The sequence below is a fragment of the Festucalex cinctus genome, chromosome 6 (assembly GCF_051991245.1).
Source record: "Festucalex cinctus isolate MCC-2025b chromosome 6, RoL_Fcin_1.0, whole genome shotgun sequence".
Taxonomy (NCBI): Eukaryota; Metazoa; Chordata; class Actinopteri; order Syngnathiformes; family Syngnathidae; genus Festucalex; species Festucalex cinctus.
Window position 1 is genome coordinate 4,444,242 of NC_135416.1, and position 23,259 is coordinate 4,467,500.

Genomic DNA, 23,259 nt, shown 5'->3' on the forward strand with positions numbered 1-23,259 from the left:
CAAACTGTGGTTCCAATTACGCGTTTTTGTTCACCTTTGAAAGCCTTTCTATCCTCAAAAGTTTGGGCCAATATTGGCAGTGATGCATATTCTTCAACAAAATGTTCACACATCTTTAGCAAAGAAGAGAAGATGGTGTGTGCGCACACAAGCGAGAAGAGCTGCGAGCAGCAGGGGAGGCAGCGGAAGCAGAGGAATGACTCGCCACTCTTCCTCTCCCATGGAAACATGGCGAAATTCCCAGCCCGGGGAGTGTTTGCTTGGGCGATAGGCGCGTTTCAACGGCGTCTTTGTGGCAAAGTCCGATTTTATCGCTAATTAAAAGGGGCGGGATGACAAGTTTGTGGCAAAAAAGGTTCATACATGTGCGTCTGTGCCGGCGAAACACGAGCCAGCGCATGACTTGCGGCAGCCTCAGGCGAGAGGCCACAAGGACGGTCGGGTCAGATGACGCTGGGTGCGAAATGTCGCAATTTCCAGCATGTTCGGCTTCCACCGGGACGTACGCGAGTAGCCTTACATGCTACATTAGCGCTAATGCTAAGACTGCCTGAAGGACAAGACATGGAGTGTGTTTTAATTGCCACACAGGTTTACAATAAATTAATGAATAAATAAATAAAATCAGAGTGAAAGGCACATCAATAATCATGGCCAAAGATTAGCCTAAAGCTGTTGCTTTCTGTAGACGTAAAAAACAGGATCGAAGAAAATCGAGACATTCGTAATCTTTCTAATCACTTCAGCAAAAACGAGGCTGACACTTCCTGTTTGTGTTTGCTTATTCAAATTTACCACTGACCTGTATATATGACTGGCTAGCCGATAGCCCATACACAACAATGCAAGCCGTTCAGGTCACAGGGCGGCCATTTTGTTACTCCCACCTCGCGAGCAGACTACTATTTTTTAAAACAAAACATTAAAAAAACAAAAACAAAAAACAAGTGGACGGTATGTGCTACTTTGAAGACCACCTTTTTCTTTTATCGCTCAGTTCCTTAGACCCCAATATTAGATTTGGCAGAGGCATCTTTTGTTGAATTACAGTTATAATTCTTTAATAAAAAAAAATATATACAAGTTTCCTCCTGTACTAAACATCATTAAGCGTATAATTTATACATGTATTTAAGACAAGTTGCAAAATGTCCTCTTGTTTATGTTTAACAAATTCAAAACACCATAAATCATGCTGTTTCTACTAAGTATGGTCTCAAATGTTCTCCAATCTCGATACTGGAAATGTATCCGGATGGTATGGCAAGAAACGTTTCTTGGGAGGAGCAATATCCAGTCATATATATATATATATATATATATATATATATATATGTTTCGCTGTTTGAAAGCGCTATACAAATTAAGATGACTTGACTTGGCTAAAGATCAGTTAAATTTACACTGTTATACACGGTACTGTGCTGCCAACTAGTGGTCAATGGTGGAAATACACCCCAAAATAAAGGGTAAAATTAAGTTATAGCTAGACTTTTTTTTTTTTTTTTAACTGTATATCGGCCAAGTCAAAATTATCTACCTACAATAAAAATTCAAAACATATTAATTTATTAATACTGTATATTGAGGATTTTTTTTTTATATAAGTACAATGGTTTAGCTTGCGTAACTGTATGAACCCATATTGCACGACGATTATACACTTTTTGTCTTTACTTGACCGATGACTTGCACAGAATGCAATCAGCCAAGGATGCAGAGGCCAGACAGTGGCTGCTGATAGCGAGCTGCAAAAGAGTACTTCCCAAAAAAATCATCACTCATGGTTGAACAGTACTGGGACTTCTTCATGTTTCTATCAAGGGCCTGAAAATGCCAAAAGTTTGTGACGTAATAGTTACTCGTGTCTAAAATGGCTTAAATGGCGCCGAACAACAACAACCCTGTCTCCCCCCCATGCTCAAGTGAACTTTTTATACTTTTTCAGTCTTGTCTGACATGTCCTTCAATCCCACAATCCCCCGCAGACCTGCAGGGGAGACTGTGGAAAAGGGCAGCCGCATGTGCCACTGCAAACGTTGCGCCTTATTAAATATACATCACAAAAGTGTGTGGCAGCTTCCATCTGAGCCAAGGTTACCCTGACATAACCCGTGTTGGCTTTTTAATAGGGGTTGCATTGAGTAGTCGACGAATCGACGAGTCGACTTTACTACTTCGCATCGGCGTTTAAAGATTGAAGTGGACTAATAACTAATGTTTTGGGCATCTTCGCCTTCCAATCTGCTAGTTTACTAAGGACTAGGGATGTTACAATATCCAAACATTACGATATGATATTTTCACGATATGAAGGTCACGATTTGATAATTATCAGGATATTGTGGGGAGGTTGGCGATACAAATAAGGTCACAATATTGTAAGAAAATGAGCTCATATTAAAAAAAAAAACACAATATTGTGTATTTGTAGATTACAGCAATGCATATAAACAAACTACTATCTCTAATAACACTTAATAATGGGGCATTTTGCTAATGCAAGCACACATTGAGCTCCTCCACATATTGACTCGGTTCACAAGCATATTAGGTGCCCCTTCATCTGACCATTAGCGTGGATTTTAAACATAGAAGGGCCAAAACATGCCTTATGAAAATTAAAGTGCACGAAAACAACAAACAAACAAACAAAAAACTAGCCACCAGAAGGTGCTAGAACTGCACAAATGGAAATCAACCCGAGTTTTTTTTTTTTTTTTTTAACAGATGTTCTGCTTTTAATATCATGACATGACAACGCCGATATATCGTGGCAGTTTTAATATCGCAATATATTGCCGTTATCTTTACATCCCAACTGAGGACAATATCGCAAGTCACAGTTCACGTCTTAACTACATCACAGATTTGTTAAAATCATATTTAGTGCAGATTATCTGCTATATCGTGGGATTTTACTGTGATTTATTTATTTCTTCCCCCACGTGGACTTTGCAGACTCGCGTAGTAATCGAGCGAGCCAGGAGAAAAGTGCGCAAAAGAGAGAAGATGCCCGTTACAGTAAAGTAACATTTTTAGCTAATTAAATATAGCCTAACACAGCTAGTTACAATGAATTATCCCCCCCACAGTGCTTTGGAGAACAAATGGTAACAAAATATTTTTAATAAATTTAATATTTTCTAAATTAAATATGATACAATTTCATTAAAAAATGAAATATACCGAAAATTTATAAAATACAAAATTTATAATAAAAGTTTAATCGCTATGACGTCCGACATGCGCCAACGGGGGCGTGGGAGTGCGATCGCTAATGCTAAATGCTATCTCGGTTTACAGTTCAACGGCACTAAACAAGCAATGCACTCAACATTAGCCAACTTTTTTTGCTCTGTGCTGTTTACCTTGCGCCGGTCACGCATTGTAACACTTGGAAATATGTCGCGAGAAAGCTGAGCTTGCATTGACTGACCGGCAAATTGCGACAGCAGTGGACATTTCCCATGATTCTTAGATACGAAAGCAGGAAGTAGTTCTAGGCTGATGCGAATGAGAAGGCAACACAAATGTGAATTAGGAAGGAATTCAACAGGTAAAGTCCCTTTTAATGTTTTTTTTTTTTTTTTTTTTTTTTTTTTTTAAGGAGCGCTCAGTGTTAATCATTTCAAGGCTCAAAAACAGGACTTCTGGTCATCCTCGTTTAAATATATATATTTTTTTTACATTATTGAATGTTATAAAAATAACCATGAGGCATTAAAAATTATACTAAAACCTGGTGCATTTTTTACAGCAATGTAAAGCTTTTACCGAGTCTTTGGTGAACCCTTTTGATGCTCATATTGCTGTAAAAGGTTCCTAATGCAATTTAGTGCTCATCTTTTTTTTGTACCACTTCCAAGTAAACTCTCGTGAGGACACGCTGTCCATACGCGCAGACAGCGGTTTTCCCTTTTTGCCGTATTTTTATTTTTTTTTTTCAAGTCAAAGCTAATAGCGTCATGTCCCTCAGCAGGTGCTGCATTGTTCATCCGTCGGCCATCTGGGCCCGTAATCCTTCAGAGGTGAACAAACTGAATTTGAAAAAGGTCACTGCGCAGACACATTTAGCTTAACCACACCACTCCCGATGTGTGTGTTTGCCCTGCAACTTTCTTTTCCTAGCGCATGTTGTGCTAGCTTAGCAGGTCGCAATCTTAGTGTTGACCTTTTATGAAAGTGATGTCAAGCGTTAGAGCGAGAGGCCAGATGCTGGGCTGGGTAAAAAAAATGTAGTTCCTGTCATTCTTGTTTCATGCTCTCCATATCAAAATGTCATTCAGTTTTGGAAATGATCCTCATACGGACACATTGACAAGGTTTCATAAATGTAAAATGTCACTCAAGAGCGTGCGTGTTGTCAAGTGGTAATGGCCTCACTGAGTGGAGGTTATCTCAAATTTGATAACAATCAAGCATCCAAACAACCTTTACAGGTCGTTTTCTTTTTAGCGGGTGATACGCAGGGAGGACACAACCTGCTGATAAATCACAATGACAGTTACACAAATACGGTACAATGTTGACTGCATCATGCAAGCCTGCGAACCATTCGCTTCACCAGACTGTTGCTTTCTTTATTTGAAACCCTCTTCCAGGCCTTACTCTAGTTTCTTTCAGTTCTCGTTTGTTTCTGAGTGTTTTTCCCTTCAGTCTCCTCGTCAAGGAAGTAAAATTAATACGCTAAAGGGTTAAGGTCCGGTGACTGACTTGGACAGTCCACTTTCCACTTTCTCTAGTTTGGATACATTTTTCTATAAATTGTCATGCAAGATGGTTTTGTAGACTTCAGAATTTGTTTTGCTGCTACCATCATGAGTTACAACACCAATAAAGACTAGTGAGCCCATTATAGAAGCAGCCACGCAAGCCTCAGCCATGACATTACCTCCACCATGCTTCATAGATGAGTTTGTGCGGTTTGGATTGTTCTTCAGATCCTTTCTTTCTCCAAGATGAACTTCTACTGAATTGAATGTATAGTAAAATAGATAGCTAGATGGATTTGAGCTAGCCAGCGAGCTAGATTGTTGATGGATAGATAGATTGGAACTCAGTAGCTAGATAACTAGCTTGCCAGCTAGCTGGATAGCTAGCTTGATAGCTAGCTAGCTAGACTGGATAGCTAGCTGGATAGCTACCTAGCTCGCTAGGTGGATAGCTAGCTTGATAGCTAGCTAGCTCACTAGCTGGATAGCTAGCTCGCTAACTATCCAGCAAGCTAGCAATCAAGATAGATGGATGGATGGATGGATGGATGGATGGATGGATAGATAGATAGATAGATAGATAGATAGATAGATAGATAGATAGATAGATAGATAGATAGATAGATAGATAGATAGATAGATAGAATCACAGTGGTTTGGAGCTTGCCTGCGATCTTAATGAGGATAGGGATAGGTATAGAAAATAGATGGATGGACAGATATAACGACACAATTCAACCACATCCATCTTTGTCTCCACACATATTTCATTGCTGACTGCGTGCCGATGCGCCGTCAGTGACTTCCCAAGGCGCTGACGAGCGAGCACTTCTCGAGCGGACGTGCAGAATGTGCAGCGGCGGTGCTAACCGCCTGGACGGGAGCCAGCTGCTCACGGCCCACTTCTTTTGGTCTTGGTGGTTTTTGCAGCCCTTCGACTTCAGCCGGCCGCTCAGCTGCTAAGTGGACAAACAATAAACACCCCCAACGTGGCTAACTTTAGCCGTCATTTAGTCGCACAATGGTCTGTCTGTCTGTGTGTGTGTGTGTAACCCTCCCACTCGTTCCCCCCAAGGTCTGCTCTATCCACATGTCGGGATGGTTAAATGACTGGTGGGAATGGAGGATGATGACATGTGACGGTGACTGCACAAGCAACATGTGTCAGCCGACGTTAACCCACATTTGGCGCCAGGCCTTTTTTTTCTCCCCCCCCAACCCGTCACATGGGAGACGAAAAGGTCGCCGTTTGAAAGGGATGCTTTCTGGCATGTTCACTTTTTCTTTGCCCATCAGCTCGGTTGACTTGCTTTTTGAGGTGGAGGTAGCCATCGTCCAACTGTCATATTTTCTGTATTGCTTGTGAGCTATAGAATTTTGGCAAAAGAAGCGGGATACAGGGCTGGAGTGATCGCCAGTATGGATGTTTTGAGGCCAAGACCAATATTTGGAAGAATTTAATTTTGATAAATGATTAAGTGGCCAATTAATTAAAAAATAAAAATATATTTTTTTTTTGGCCCCTTTACACTTATGTATTACAGGGAGAACATTTGACCGTTTTACAATATTTTGTCCTTGATTAAATCAGCCAGCCGATTGGCCCTATAGTCGCCAGTTAATCCCATTTATCCAACACGATATCACATTTTCTGTAGTACTTGTCCTCCTAAAGGCCTTTTCACACTGCACTATGGTTTTCTTGGTGTTTGCCGCCAGCTTCTCTCCATTAGGAAGCATCATCATGATACCATTCTTGAAATGAATTTTTTTTTCAATTCAAGGACCCAGGGTTATAATAGTTTGGGATTTTTCATTATATATATTTTTTATTTTTTTTTATTTTTTAACTTTTAGCGAGTTTTAGTTAGTTCTATAAACATATGATGTAGCTTTCTTTTTCTTTTTTCTTTTTTTTTTTCTTTTTTTACATTTTCATTCTTTCTTTGTTGCTTATCCTCAATCGGGTTACACGTGAGCTGGGAGCCAGAAGTGGAATGTCCAGTTGCGTGTTTTCTAATTTCAGCAAGACAAAGAAATAAAAATGAGCTGTGTAAAGTATACTGCAGTTATTAATCCTTGGGGTATTTTAGCAAAAGAATGTCACAGACTTTATTATTACCAGAGAAAAGCTGTAAATTGTGGGGAAAAAAAAAATGCATTTCGTTGTTGCAAGGCTAACTGTTGCTAATGCTAAATACGGAGATGGAGATAATATAACAATCATAATTGCATAAATAATTAAATTAATTAAATACAATAAAAAATAAAAATACATTAAATAATTGCATATTATGGAGCGCAGTGCATGGGGAGTGCGATTTTGCGTGTGCGCGCGTGGTATCGGGGTGGCTCAGGTCAGGACTGATCCCTTTCAGGATAATCCTCCTCTCCAGGGATTTGTCCCGCCCCGGACCTGTAAGCTCTTGGAGGTCACCTGTTGCGTACTGGACCCAATCAGTCATACACCATGCAGGAGAAAGTGACGTAAGCATTAAAGCCAGCCGCACACCGGCTAGTTTTCACGAGTTGCTTAAGTCTAGTCTAATCTGCAACTAATTTGGCTGCGATACGAATAGTGAACTTGCGAGGGCAATCAGAATGCCGGGTTAAATTGGATGATTTTTCAAAGATGGCGTTTATGGGTAACAAGCAAGATAAAACACACTTTTGTGAAATACAAGCTGCTTGTAACCGACTAATTTGCGATTGTCCAGCTCCATCTCGGTCAACGAGGTTTGCGGCTGGCTTCCAAAATCAAAAGTCTCAAGTTGATCCACGCCGATCCAGCGCAGCTTTGAAGCTGCTATGTTTCTATTTGAGGGAGATTTCAGCCGACAAGAGAGGGATATTCGTCGTCTTATCGTCAACATTCCGACGCGTGTTAATCATTTTCCCAGTTAGCATTGTTTCCGAGGAGACCGCGCCACCCTCCATCCAGCTGTTTGCTTCCGTTTTTATCGGGCAGCTAAAAACAGCCGCGGCGAGGGATCAATAGCACGTGACGGGCCGACCTCTTGCCGCCGCCAAAGATACTTTTAAAAAACAAAATAAAAAAAAAATAAAAAATCACAGTGCCGCGGGGGATGGCTCAACGAGGCGGCAAAAAGAGTTGCGGCAATGAATAGCGATATTGTTTTAATAGAGGTTAAATTATCTCCACAGCTCTTGTCTTCTTTTGTGAGCCAATATTTACACCCATCTGGTAAATGTTAGTTTAAAATATCACTTGAGAAATTAAATCTTTTTTGCTTGGGTAGCTCAGGAAGTAGGAAAAAGACACAAATGTTTATTCAGAAAAGTCAATGCTTCTTGCTGCCATGCTACGCCAAACTCAACAAGCAAGAAAAAGATGTGAAGAAGGTGAATCACTTCGTTCATCCATCCATCCACCCAAAATTTGATTTTAGGATAACTGCATTCAGGAAGTCATGGACATTTAAAGGTATATATTTGACTCATTGAGCCATTCTAAGGAGTTAAAAGTTACGATTTTATCCAGCTCTAATCTATCTATCTATCCTTCCATCCATCCATCTATCTATCTATCTATCTATCTAGATTGCTAGCTATCAAGCTAGCTATCCAGCTAGCTAGCTATCAAGCTAGCTAGCTAGCTATCAAGCTAGCCACCTATCTATCTATCTATCTATCGCGCTAGCTAGCTAACTTGCTAACTCTAAGCTAGCTATCCATCTATATCTGTCTGTCTATATCTAACAACCTAGCTAGGTAGCTACCTAGCAAGCTTCAATCTATCCATCCACCAACAACAGTGGAAAAAATTTGTTTTTAAAGGTTTTAATTGTACATGAAAAATAATGTAATCAAATTCATTCTGGGCAAAATATTTACCTTTTACTGCTGAAAATGGCTCAATTAGTCAAGTATCCCTGTGTCAAGCTGCTCTCTGGCGCCCCCACTAAGCCCGAAGGGCATCCGTGGAGTTGACATTTAAACTCGTGGCAGACTTGAAATGTAACGCAAGGGACACTTTTGAGTTTGTCGTGGCTCTGAAGCGCGTCGCTGCCCGCGGACTGAACCAGCTCCCCCAGGAGGCGTGGGCTCCGACGGCGCGTGTGCGCGAGTGTGTGCGTATGCTTTTGTTTATACTCAAAACAGTCTTGTCTTTGTACATGAGAGTGCTAATCATGATTTGCTGGTTTGGGAAAGGTCACTTGGAGTTTGCATGCATAAAATGTAGCGGGGCAGGCTGGTAGGTCACAACAATGACATCACTGTCACGTAGCGTAGCATGCTAGCAAATTGGTTAATAAATTTAGAGGGATTCGGGATGGTTTCCAGGCTCGTCCAGCAACATCACAAGACTACTTCAAAAATTTGTGAGAAAAATGCTGTTTTCTTATTACATGCTAGTGTGCCCTTAACATAGATTATAAGCTAATATGGTGACGTTAAATAATTATTTATTGGTGCTTTAAATCAAAATATGCTGGTAGTGTCCAGGCTGGTCCATCAATATTACAACCCACTAAATACACTGTCCTCTTTATCGCGAGCTTGAAACGCATCAAAATGATTGTGAGGCGCTTATTGATGCTTTTTCGTGAAAAATATGCAAATGAGCAAAGTTGAGAGGAAGTAGCAAAGTCACAAAGGGGAAGTCTCGCCTTTCTGTATGCCCAGGTGCCGACCGGGCGCGACGCCAGTGTCACCTTGGCGAGGGTAACCAAATCCCCGAAGGCCTTCGTACGCCCTCACTCGCTCTCCCTTTCCCTCTGCCGAGTGGGGGTCAACCGAAATGTTCAGACTGTCTTATGTAAGCTCACTCCCTCCATCCCTCCCTCCTGCCTCCTCTCTTTCTCCCCCTTTTAGTTTTGCTACTTTCACTTTTCCGATATGCAAAGTCGACGGCGGTATAAATAGATTTGGAGATGCTTGCATGTGCTCAGGTGTGTAAATATTACAGTAGTGCTACTGTAAAGTCAAGGATGAGTGAAGGCAATGTGCATGTTTGCACCAAACATGGGGGACGGTGGAGAACAAATATGACCTTTTTTTCTTATAAGACTACAACAATTTTTTTTTCTGCCATCAAATAAATAAAATATCCATCCATCCATCCATTTTCTTGACCGCTTATTCCTCACAAGGGTCGCGGGGGGTGCTGGCGCCTATCTCAGCTGGCTCTGGGCAGTAGGCAGGGGACACACTGGACTGGTTTAAATAAAATATGACGTAAAAAAATATATACTTTTTTTGAATTAGAAAATTCTGAATAGTCCATAGGCATGGAATAGGCGACCCTATTGAGGATAAGCGGTATGCACAGGGTGGATGGACTTCCTAGAAAATATATTTTTTGACTAAATAAATAAATAATTAAATAAATAAACAAATAAATAATAATACTTGTATAGTTTTTGAGGATTTTTTTTTCATTATGTTCCACCCAAAAAACATTTTTTTTCTTCCAAAAAAAGACATAATAAAAATGATACTAATTTGGTAAATAAATATGACCCTTTTCTTGTAAGGTTGATGTTTTTCTCACAAAAATATGACTTTATCCTTGAACGTTTTTCTTCATGATTTATTTTAAATAACCTAATTTGTTGCATTACAACATTTTCCTGTAAACACAATTCAAAATAATATTGCAGTTATTTGCATATTTTTTCTTGAAATTATAACACTTTTTTTTTTGTCTTACAATACATTCTCTCATACAATTTGGATTTTTCTTTTTAAATTTTTTTTTATTTATTTATTTATTTTTAACAGAAAAAAGGAAGTCATGGACATTTAAAGGTATATATTTGACTCAAAAAAAAAAAAAAAAAAAAAAGAATATGAGTTTTGTCCTCATAGGATTCCAAGTTTTTTCTTGTTCTGGGAAAAACAACAACAACAACAACAACAACAACAACAACAACAACAACAACAAAACCCAAAACCTTTATCTTGAAAAATGTAACCTCATCGCAACAAAAGTCAGCTGAAGAGTGTGACGCATTTCCATTATTTTGGACCGTGGATATTTAATGCATTCTTTCTAGTTTGGGGATTTTAACCCTTTATCCTCCTTGCACCCAAATGACAATGTCCCAATGTCCAAATGACAAACGAAAAGGTTCACAGCACTAGTGCAAATCATGACGGACGAGCCAAGCAAGGCGGCGTAATCTCGGAAAACAGATGCACAGCAAATCAAGAAAGTCACGGCGGCGACGTGAGCGAGATAACGTTTGTCGCGGGCCCAATAATGAGCCGTGAGGTGGCGGCGGAGGTCGGCCGGGCTCACGTGTTTGAGAAGAACCCCGTTGACCCACATAAGCACATTAGTGCGTCCGCCGCATCTGTAAACAAACAGATGAAGCGCGCGCGCACATGCGCGGATAAATTGTCTGGAACAACAGTGGGTTTGTTGCGCACGTATGCCAGCCGTCTGCCACGTCGCCACACAAAGGGCAAGACCTGCACTCTTATAATTTACTTTTAATATTACAGTAGTATTGGATTTTGTCCTCAAAATGGCCACCTTCCTGTTCAATGTCACGCATGGGTGCTTGACACTTTTTCAAATGTACATTTATACGATAGACATTTTTGTCGATGGATAAAAGTATTATTTTTTTTAAAAATAAACTTTCCACGCCTCTTTTTCACGGAATTGGCTTCTTCGAACCAAAACGGTATTCGTGTTCAATTTCAAGCATTGGGTCGATGAGATTTGTTGGTGCGTCCTATTATGACAGACATGATTAGCCATCACATTTTGTGTTAATCTGTGAAACTGGTGTAAAAGGGGCTAAATTTGTCCAATTTTCCAAGAAACGTTTTCATATAATTAGCAACCAAAATGGCTGCTGTAAAACCAAATGGCCGCTGCAAACCCAAATGGCTGACTTCATGTTCCATTTTGGGAATTTGTCCTTGAGACTTATGCTGCATTCGAGGATGGTCGGAAGTCGGACTTTTCCGAGTTCAAACCAGGAAGTGTGTACGGGAACGCCCCCTTGAACTCGGAAATTCTACTTGCGAAGTCGGAAGAAAAAAAAAAAAGGACCTCGGCTTCACCGGCGGGCTACAATGTGACGTCACTCTGAATGTCAAAACACAATTTACTCAAGTATAAAACTATATAGCTTTCTTCATTCATAAATATTCGACATAACTCCACGTAACGCAACGTACGGTTATACGGTCAACTACTTAACTGTATGGAATGCTTATGAAATAAGATTAAAACATTAAATGAAGCACAATTGCAAAAAGGTAAGTTGTCTAGAGGTCAAAATGACTTTTGAGGACCAAAATAAAAAACAATTTATTGCTGTCCGCCATTTTGGTTGTTTACGGTCACCTCGAACGCTTTCAGGTCGGAACTTGGAAAAAACAACTCGGATATAGCCGACTTCCGACCATCCTAGAATGCAGCATTGTTTATGCGTCCTTTTATGCTCGACATCCATCCAATTTCAATATTCATCAGTGTAACTAGTGTCTGGGGCCAATTTTTAAAAACTTCCCAGGCCCCTTTTTCATTCAATTGGCTTCCAAAATGTTTGCTGTCTGATGTGACAAACATGTCCATCCAAATGTGAATGTAATTAGCATGGCTTCGCCCTTTGTCAGAATGATACTTGTTCGAAATTCTTCATTCTTCAAATGTAGCTTATTCGTCACGACGGAGGCGATGACAACTGGCTCCGCAACTGGAGTGGACCTAATAATTCTAATAATCTAATAATCTTCAACAGTAGCCAGTCGAAGCTTGTTGCTAGCTAGCTGGTTTAGCATAGGTAGCACCAAGCTAGCTGTGCCTCTACTTGTCGACTATACTCGACGGGTGGCGTGAGTGACGCAGCGTTTTTTTGTTGTGACGTCTTAGCGGTGATTCTCATTTTTGCTTTTTAATGTGTTTTAATAAGGCGCGGAATTCAAATTTTGCCTGGCCGACTGCGATGCGAAACCGCTTATTCCGAGCCTTGTACTGTAACTGTCCATGATAGAGTGGCTTTGAGTGGAAGCTGTGATGAATCACTGTTGGGACTTCCCTGCTGCAAGCCTTTTTTTTTTTTCTTCTCTCTCTCTCTCCCAGCGTGCAGATTACTTGAGGAAAAGCTGGAGGATAAGTCGCGGCCCAAACATCTTTGTGTTACAGTGGGCCTTTGGTTCTATTATTATCCTGCATGTAAGCAGCCCCGCCGGTCTGAGAAGCAACAGAAAACTGGGGGCCTTGTGTACTCGCGCCGGTCGGGGGAAATAAACATCAGCTACACCAGTTAGCGCTCTTTGTGTGTTATCTTTAAGAGATGAAAGGACGCAGAAAACAATGAAGCGGCAGCCCTGGGCTTTCTGCGGGGAAGGAAGAAAAGAAAGTAAAGGGAAAAAAAATAAGGGGAAAAAAAAAGCAGGAGGCAGAGCGGAGAGTGAGACATTTTGATCTGTGTAGTCGCTCTCATTGAGCAAAAAATGCGCCGTCAGAAATAGAGACGAAGATGAGGGACGGTCCGAATAGAAAGATCATGGTCCGGTCATATATGACATGACGAAGAGGATATTTTTAGAATCTTTGCATGGCTAGCGCTGTCTTTACAATACTAAGGTTCTGGATTCAAATCTTGGCCCTGTCCTGCAGTGGGGGGGTGAACAGTGCGTGAAATGCATCAATTGTTCTAGTTTTATTGGGGAATTTGCACCGCTAATGGATTTGCCATCCGGAGAAGAGATGCCGTGTGGGTAGTAGAAATAGATTACCGGTAATGTACGGAGGATCTGAAATCCAAATGTCTTCAGTATAAAACAAAAACACAGGAATCGTGTGTCACTGTGTTTAATAAATGGTTAACTTTCCCTGAAATTTGTCAAGCTAGGTCCGTTAGCCTGTTAGCTTATTACCAGACTGTGTTTTGCATCGTCCAATAACTCACCACTGATTTTGTGTTATCGTGGTCTAGTAGGCTAGTAAGCGTTTGTGACGACAGCGTTTGTGATATAGTGGGTGAGGACCAACTAAAATTCCAGACGACTGAAACGGTGAAAAAGAGATTTATCGCTGTATCTCAGCAACTCAGCACTAAATTGTTCTCAGTCTTTGCACATGTTTTCAGCACTTATCTTCAAATATACTGTACTAATGTTTGTTTGTTTTTTAGAAACAAATCACTGAAATCACTTTATCTTTTCTTTTTCAGTCTATATTTTTCCTTCATTTTACAATTGTTCGCTGTAATTCCTATTTGTTTATAACTGAATGTTTTAAATAAATGATTAGGTCCACTGCAGTTTGTTTACATCATTTTCAAGCATAGCAGACTTGCTGTATCAGCTGCCTGGTCGGGTAGCCTTTACTGTTTTGATTGGGTCTTTTTTTAGTGCACAGTCACTGCACCCTGGCCTGCAAGCTCCATTTGCTTGTGAGCAAACCTATAGGCGTGCACCCCCCATGGGGGTAGAAACTGCCTGATCGGGTAGCAAGCAGTAACTGGCATGCTTTTTCTTTTTGTCATGAATATTTTTTTATATCTTTGCTCCTATTCTCTTTCTATTATTATTATTATTTTTATCCATTTGAGGTCTATACCACGTGCCAAGTTGGGTAGCGGATGGTGTTTAGTTTGTTTAGTTTGGTACACATTTGTTTGGTAAACTCCTCTCAAGGAAGAAGCTGCTTGGATGGGTAGCGGAAACTGTTTAATTCAAGCAGTAACTAGGATGTTTTGTTTGCTTGTTTATAAATCCTCCTTAGTCCTGGTTGTTTATATCACTTGTATCAATTTCTGGTCTAGCAACATTGCTGCCTAGTCAGGTAGCGGCTGGCGTTTAGTTTGGGGCCTTTTTTTTTGTTGTTTTTTTTTGTGCGCAGTCACTGCAGCCTGGCCTTGTCAGCTCTGCTTTCGTAAGCGCGCAGTGAGTGACCTATATACTCCTCTGGGGGAGGGAAAGTCACCTTGTTACTGGACCGGCAGGCTGCCTGGCACTTAAATGTGAGCCGGGACGCACGTGTTATGTGTGCGCGCGTTTTTTTTAGTTCGCCTTTCGTCACCGTGCAGATCGATTGATTGCAATGTCGACGTCCGCGACGGTCCGATAAGGACTGGCAAATGCTCGCATGTGTGTTCTGTAGATTGACGTGCTGAAAATACATGGATTGGATTTGCACACACGCACGCATGAGGGGAAATGACACGGCCCAGTGCCAGGGAGTCAGACAAACACCTCACCAGAGACTCCTCTAAGCGTCCTAACAAATTGAATGTGTGTGTAGATGGACGAGGGGGAATTAGATCAGCGCTCCTGATTGCATCCGAGCGCGCCGCCGACGCCGGAGCGCTTCCCAGCTTGGAGGAAATGTGAGCGAGGGAGCGAGGGAGAGAGAGGTTGGCAGCTGCCTTGATGAAGGATGGAAGGAGAATGTTAACCAGACAATCACCTTGCATCTCATTGATTTAGATGGCAGAGAGGCAATTAGTACAGAAAAGAAGAGGGAAGCTGAGGCCACTTTGGATGTTTTGATACAAGGTGTTCTCGCCGTGTACCCATCTTCATGTTACGTGTACGCCTGCACGGAGTGTGTGTGCGGGTTCGATTATCCCTTTATAGGGCACTAGGCGAAATGTGTGCAAAGCAGCAAATCCAGAAAATGACTGTTCCTATACTTATTTTCTAAACTTGAGAGCTTTTAAGACATGTACAGTGGAGGCTCACTTTAACAGACACATTGGAGGAAGGGCTCCTCCGTTAGAGCAGATTGCCTGTTACACAAAATTGTTTTGCGCTTTTATTCGTAACCTACAAATTCCCATTACAGTAAAAAAAAATATTTAAAACAAAACAAAACAACAACAACAACTTGAAACTGTTTGAAAGTTTAAAAACTTTATCCAAATTTACCTTGTTGGTGCTTTGGCGGAGGATTATTATGTGCGTCTATACTTGCACCACAATATTAGCATTTCGTTTTTTCATCTCTGTTACGGTCAGATGCCATGGATAAGGGCTTTACCAAAACAACAGTGAACTGTGCCAAAAAAAAGCATGGTTCATAGTTCATGCCAGTAAAAACAACTAGCCACAGATGCAAATAGGTCGATATGACAATGACATGCTTCTTTTGAGCTAGCTGCGTGCCTATGAGGGATGCTAAGCTAACAGAGCTAGCTGCGTGCCTATGAGGGATGCTAAGCTAACGGAGGCTAGTCTCTTTGAAAATTGGAACTAACTGACTTCAAGTATTTACTTAACTTTGCCCCCTGACTCTTACGTATTTCTGTGATGGCAGTACAAATTGCATTTATGGATATTTAAGTATTTGACCAACGCGTCCTTGGTTTTAGCTAGCAGACAAGAACAATGTCCGGTTATTCTGTGCCTTCTTGGTTTATGTGGACTTGGGCCATGTCTGATGACATTTCACAAGATCAGAAGGACGTAAGAATGGACAAGACCTGAAACACGTGACCAGTCTCTGTCTATGGCAATTTTCTGTCCGTTGGTTCCGGGTCCGTTGAATCAAGGTTCCACTGTACTCATTTGTGATCAACTTGATATATATATATTTTTGGGTGTACTGTACATTCATCCAATGAATGATTTATATGTCACGCTGGGCTTAAAAGCTGCCCAATCGGCTAACTTTCTATCATTTGTGATCAATCAAGAGTCGGGTAACGCCTCGTGTTTAGTTCGAACAGTCAGCGGAGAAAAAGTTAGAGAATCCAGATACTATGATCATGATCTAACTTGGTACAAATACCATCAGATGCCAAGTAAGATTCCCTTTACAATGCTATAGTAGTATTTCAGGTTGCGCAACAATGCTGTACATGCTGCTTGGCCGGGTAGCGTCTGGTAGCTGATAAGTTTGAGATTTTTTTGATTGCATCCTCAACTGTCAGCCCTGCTGTCATAAACACACAAGGAATGGCTCCTCCGAGACTAGTGGCTGACTGGTTGTCTAGCGGTGGCTAACATTAGCAGTAACAACGCCAGCACAAGCTGCCTGGTCGGGTAGCGGCTGGTGTTTATCATGGAGAGTTGTATTTAACATGGCACGAATACTGTTGGTGCTTGACCAATGTCTCATATATTTGTGTTGTGTCCTTGCAGCTCGCCGCTCAGGCAACCTTCCTCGACGGCCAAGGTGTGCCTAGTGTGCGGGGACGAAGCGTCGGGCTGCCACTACGGTGTGGTGACGTGCGGCAGCTGCAAGGTCTTCTTCAAAAGAGCCGTGGAAGGTATGATGCTCAATTTGTATTATAGAGCGATACCGGGGATGTTGAAAGTAGTATTTAGTGATATATGTGTGTTTTGTTTCACCTTGTGCATAAAAAATTATTTTGCGATTGCCACTGAATTTGAACTTTGTTTACCGGCTGTGAATGGCTTTTTGTTTTTTTATCGTTTAGGGGGGTGCACAGTGGGTACCAATTCTGTCGTGATGTTGGCGTTGGGGTGTGAAAAAGTGGTACGACGTGATTCATCTATTAACTATAAAATGGCTTGTGTTTTCATTTTTGGAGGGGACTGGAAAGTTAAGAAAAAAAATTAGCCCGACACCAGTTTCACCAAACAGCAGTAAACTGGAAAACAGGAAATTGGGTGGAAGTGTCTATCATAACAGGTTGTGTGAAAAAGCATCAAGGACCCACTCAAGGCGGCCATTTTGATTTGAAGTACCCATCTTTGGGACGATCCCTTTGAAAAGGGATAAAGAACGTTAGAAAACAATTTCTCGTATCACCAGTGTCAACTATTAGCAAGAACTTGGGTGGACATGTCTTTCAAAACGGGACATTCAAAAAATAGTCTCAAGCACCCGTTTTGCGTCGGCCATTTTGGGCTGATTTAGAGGTTGTACTTTGACGAATTCCACAAGTGAATTTGCCGAAATGAGTTCCAATCAGCCTCTTTCGTGGTTGGCGGTCCCGCTATTTTGAAGATTTTTTTTTTTTTCCCGGTTACACTTATAACTCCAGGTGTAATTCCACTATTGGCCAAAAGATGGCAGCGCACTATTATTTTTACACTGTGTAAATTTCAAAGAAGAAGAGTGAAAACTGGAAGTAGGCCAACACATATTTCAAAATCAGAAAAGTAAATTATTCAACGTTAAATTCACTGTAATCCTACTTTTTACGCCTACAAGATAGGTCCGCTTGGTGAAGTACACTTAATTCATGTAATTGCAAAAATCTTAATATCACAAAATGGAGAACTGCAATCAATCATCACCAAGATTTATGGCAACATCATATGCCCACTTCAACTTCTAAAAATATCAGAATGATAGCCCCAATATTGTGGATTTTATAAACTTCAGGCCTCTTCCCCTCTCTTCGTTTACTATAGAGAGCGGCTCAATGTTGCGCAATGTCAGAAAACTGATCAATCATCACCAAAATAATGTGGTCATCTGTACTTACGCTCACGACAACTTCTGAAATTATTAAAAACATTTTATGGTGTTTTCCTCATTACATTAAGATTCTGCAGTGAACACATATGGAGCATTTTATGTTCATAAAATCCCAAATATTGGGACGATTGTTTTAATATTTTCTGAGATTTTGAAGTGGCCATAAGTAGACACGTGCAGATACATTTTGGTGATGTTTGGTTGTAGTTTTCAGACACTAATTGACATGAAGCTTTTTTTTTACATTTAGACTGTCCCTGGAGGTTTAATTTACTATCTTACAATTGATGTGGTTGTTTTTTCATTTGATGAATGAAAAGACCTGCTGTTTGCACTCAGCCGCCCGAAAGCGCCTCTGGGTGTTTTCCTGACAATTTCAACAGGAGCAATCGCGCTCTTTCCAAATCAAATTTCCGATTTCGGCCTGATGATGTTTACACACCGTCGCCAGGGAGACCGACGTGACGTCCTTCACCTCACGTGTCCCGCCTGTCCGGAAATAACAACAACAACAAGGATCGCTCGGAGTTTCTCGACGGCACAAACAGCTGGCGCGGGCCGCGGCGGCATAATGAGGGCAGCCCGTGACGCCCGCCAAGGTTGCCAGCAATCGCAACCGGCTTGACCTCTCCCGTCATCTCCGCTCCAAAGTGTAAAGAGAGAGGAAGGGACGCAACGAGGCGAGGAGAGACAGAGGACAAGCGATGCAGCGGGGAGGAAGGACAAAGAAAAAGTCAGACAGATAACGAGACGGGGGGAATTGAGAGGGATGGGAAGCGATGCGTCAGCACCATGACACCACCCCCCCCCCCCCCCCCCCCGCCCACCCTTTTTTTTTATTGCACTATTTCCTTCTCTGAGTGGGCAATGGAGATGAACAGCACGGAGTGGGCATCTGTACAAGGGGAAAAGAGAAGAGTCTGACCCTCAATTTGATTTCTTTCGGCACTTGCTGCCTGCAGATGATGCAACGTTTGGGCTCAGGGCTGCCAAAGTAGCATTCTTGGGTTAGAATCCGCCTGAATGCAGAGTGTACAGTTTTAGGATCTTATCAGACCACTAAACCTGTATGGACTGGACCAAATCACCAGAGCATGTTTAGGAGAAAAAAAAGAAACAATTTTTGATAGCAGCACAAAATGCCCAACTAGCAAACTTAAGCTAGCAGACAACAACAACATTCGGGTATTCCGTGCATTCATTGGGTTATGCGTAATTTCAATTGGACTGATTGTGTTTCACGAGATCACAAGAACGCAAATTGAGAAACAGCTTATGTCGACACTGGATGGCTTGGGAATGCCTCAGAATCCCTTCAGAGGATCTGGACGAAGTGGCTAGGGAGAGGAAACGACATGACCCCGGATAAGCGGAATAAAATGAACGGCTGGATGGAGTTCATCAGTGTACAAGCTTGGGAAATGGCCGCTTCAACACAAAATGGCCGACTTCGTACTCAATTTTGGGCATGGGTCTTTGAGACTTTTTTGCACGTCTTGCTATGACAGACATGTCTGCCCAACTTCATGTCCATGGATGAAACTTTCCATAACAAGCTACAAAATTCCAGCAGCCATTTTGGAGGAACGCCAAGAAAATGGAACCTGGTTGGAAATTATTTGCCCCCCATCACCAGGTTCACAAATCGACACAAAACTAGGTGGACATGTCATCATCATAATAGGATGAAAAATAAAAAAAAAAGTCTAAAAAAGTCGATCTTGATGGCTTTTTTGTGGGTCCTATTATGATGAATCCAAACAGGAAGTTAGCCATTTTAGAAAAAATAAACTTGCATATCGTCGCTATGTGAAAAACGAAAAACACTTATGTCCAATTTTTATTTTTATTTTTTAATTATTTCTTTTTTTACGTTTTTTACATTTTTGGGATGTCTGCATTCAGCTTCATCCCAAAAATATAAAACTGAAAAAAAAAATTACAAAAATGGACATAAGTGTTTTTCACATAGCGGCGACAATTTGTTGAGTTTCGCTGAACAACATGAAATTTGATTGACACGTCAGTTTTAAGTGCAAACAACAGAAAGACGTCCATTTCTGTTCAAATCAGCCATTTTGGGGGTCAAGTCCATGAAAAACATTCCAGTAAGTTGGAAAAAATGAGCCCGTGTCACCAATTTTACCGATCCACACGAAATGTGGTGGTCATGTCCATCAAAGCCTCTCGGACCCATGCCCGAAATGGAACAGGAAATTGCTCATTGGAGTTTTGGGCAGCCATTTTGGACCGGATTCCATGAAAAGGGGCCTGGAACTAGTTTCGCCAATTAACGCAAAATTGGCTGGACGTGTCTATCAAATATTGAGGCACGTAAAAGACTCCAGGACCGATGATGAAATCAAACAGGAAGTTGATCATTTTTTGCGTCATCATCTGGCATTTCTTTCGCAGCGTGACAACACGTTTAAGAATCGCGTCGTTGGCGCTAACGAACTGCGGAAACGGCCGAGAACTCCTCTGTTGATTTTATTTTTATTTTTTAAATAAAGAACAGCTGCGCCTAATAAACAGCTCCATGCGGCGCGGCGCATCGGCGTGAGCGCGCCAGCGCATTATTCACATGTCATCAGCGGCTTGGCGCGTCGCTAATAATATTCCCCTTTTAGCTTCGCCTGGTTTGTTTTTGCCAGTCAAGATTTACTAACGGCAGCAGCGGCCCGCCGCCTTGCTAAAAAGACGGCGCTTGCCAGTCGGCTTACGTCTCCCACTGGCGAAAAAGAGAGGTCAGGCGAGGACGCCGACGTGCGCTGTCGGGGCGTCCAATCGCTTTTTTTTTTTTTTTTTTTCTTCCAGCTCGGGACTGGGCCTCCCACAGAACTGAATGGCTCAGGTTGTGTGTGTGCGTGCGTGCGTGCGTGATAGGGGGTTATGTAACAACAGCTGGAGCGCAGCCACCTCGCCAACACGTCTAGCAACATACAAGTCGTAATCGCGAAGGCTCCAGACGCTCACACACACACACGCACGAGCGCGTGCGTTTGTGTGCAGGAGTAAACGCTACTGTAAAGCGTGCGCGTGTGACCCACATTGTCGGAAGGTATTTAGGTTAGAGGACGCAGGCTCTGTCTAATGCCGCCTAGAAAACGTACAGCAAGCATGTATGGTATGTGTTCGGCTCCAGGGCTCCCCCTACAGTTTTACACTAAGTTTTGCTGATAAGCTAACATGCTAAATGTAAGAAAGTACATTTAAAAGGGAGGATATTAAAAAAGAAAAGCTCATTATTGAAGCCATTATTTTCTGTGGGGTTATCCTTAATTTTTAAGAGACAGGTTTTTGCATACCAAAAATATCTTGTTACATGCGGTGTGATACGAATCGAGGATGGTTGATTTTTATTAGTGGAACAAGGAGTAGTCAGCTGTTGTCATGTTTCTTTTTTTTTTCCTTGAGGGCTCAGTATTGTTTATTCGGCAGTCTTACCAATTCAACATATCATCATTGCTCTTTTTTTTTTTTTTGGTTTTGTATATGCATATGTGTGTGCGTGTGCGAATTTGTGCTCATTAATGCACCTGATACTAGGGGTGGGCGAATATGGTAAAAATGTCATATCACGATTCTTTACATATTTTTAGACTAATCTTCACATTTCTGAACATTTTTGTAAATTTTAAAACATATTTACAATGTATATGAAACCCTAAAAGAAAAGTAAAAAAAAGCATCTTAAGCCAACTAAGCTTTCTGAACAGGTTTCAATTGAAACAGTGCAATTATAGCAGCTGTGGTCGATATTCTCCCAAACTACAGGAGGCAGTAAAGAGTGCCAATGGTGTGTGAAAAGCGCTAGTTAACACCACAATAGAAGTTGAACATGTTTTTTTCCTCAAACTATCAACAAAAACAGTTGGGATGAGTTAGCAAAGTAAATAAAACACAGAATTGGAAAGTAGAAAACACTGTTTACGATTTTATTGAATTTTTTTTTTTTTTTACATATTAACACATAAGACGAAAATGACATTCAAACATTCCTTCCTCCAAAACAATCAGCTGATTTTCACCGATTTTTCTGTCTGTTGTTAAGGACAATTTTGTAGAAAACAATCCAATGTTCTGCCAGTAATTTCTATCTTTGTTGTTGTAGGCAAGTAATTTAATTCATTATAATTAAATAATTCACTCCCAGCCATTTTCATGTTGTATTCGTATAAAAACATGGAACATACCAAAAGAAAAATGTGTCGGTAGTACGGTATTTTTTTTTTTTTATCTGTTTTTACGTTTTGTAGTAATTAGCATTAGAATTAGCTAAGTTTCATCATTCTTAACAAACCTGTTGAAAATACTGGGAAAAAGAGCTTGTTGCAACATGGACCTGGTTGATCTCATACTTTGCTGCCACCTGCTGGCCGTTTTTTAAATTAATTTATGTATTTTTAATTTTTTTTTAATAACTACCATCGCTTTAAGCGACCACTTCCGGTCAAAAACTGCATCAAAGCCTTCATACAAAAACTCTAGCAAACAAAAACCTAAAAAAACAACAACGTATAAATACGTTTTTGGGAGTGAATGAGTTAACCAGCCAGTTAGTATAAATGTATTCTGCCAAATATCGGAATCGGTATCAACCTAAAAAAATAAAATAAAATCCATTCAGTCGGGCCCTAATTATGCTCTAAATTGATGCCAAGTGACATTTCAGTGATTCTTGCAGCGGCCTGCCGAACACATGCGCATCTCCTGACTTGTGCACATGTGGCAACTTCACAATCATTAACCCGTCTCGGGGGGGAGAACGAGCCCAACGGTCAAGAGTTGCAACGGGGTGTGTTTGTATTTGTGTTGTGCATGTAAAGGAGGCGGGGGCGGGGCTTGGGGGTTTCTCGGGCCCACTGGCCGCTCCTGCCTGCCTTGCTATGTGTTTCCTGTGTCGCAGTTTACAGCTTTTTTAGAGCGGGAAAAATGAGCTTATGTAACGGTCATGTGACTTTGCCAGAAATAGTGAAGCGGGGCTACAGCTGCTGCCTCTCCTCCTGCAAGCTCGCCTCCTTGGCTTTTGGCACACGCGCGCGCGCGCACACGGCAAAATGCAGTCGACGCCAGGGCGCACAAAAAAAAAAAAAAAAAAAAAAAGTGTGTGTGAAAACAACTACCAAAAGCATCAAGACAACACACACACACACACAA

The 23,259-nt window shown here is 41.3% G+C and overlaps 1 protein-coding gene across 1 annotated transcript in view; it reads left to right on the plus strand.

Annotated features, from left to right (window-relative positions):
• nr3c2 (nuclear receptor subfamily 3, group C, member 2) overlaps window positions 1–23,259 on the plus strand; it is a 76,576-nt gene that overhangs the window by 30,497 nt on the left and 22,820 nt on the right. Inside the window, exon 3 of the mRNA XM_077523703.1 lies at window positions 16,791–16,918. Within this exon, the coding sequence (XP_077379829.1) occupies window positions 16,791–16,918 (128 nt within the window). The remainder of the gene's footprint in view (window positions 1–16,790; window positions 16,919–23,259) is intronic.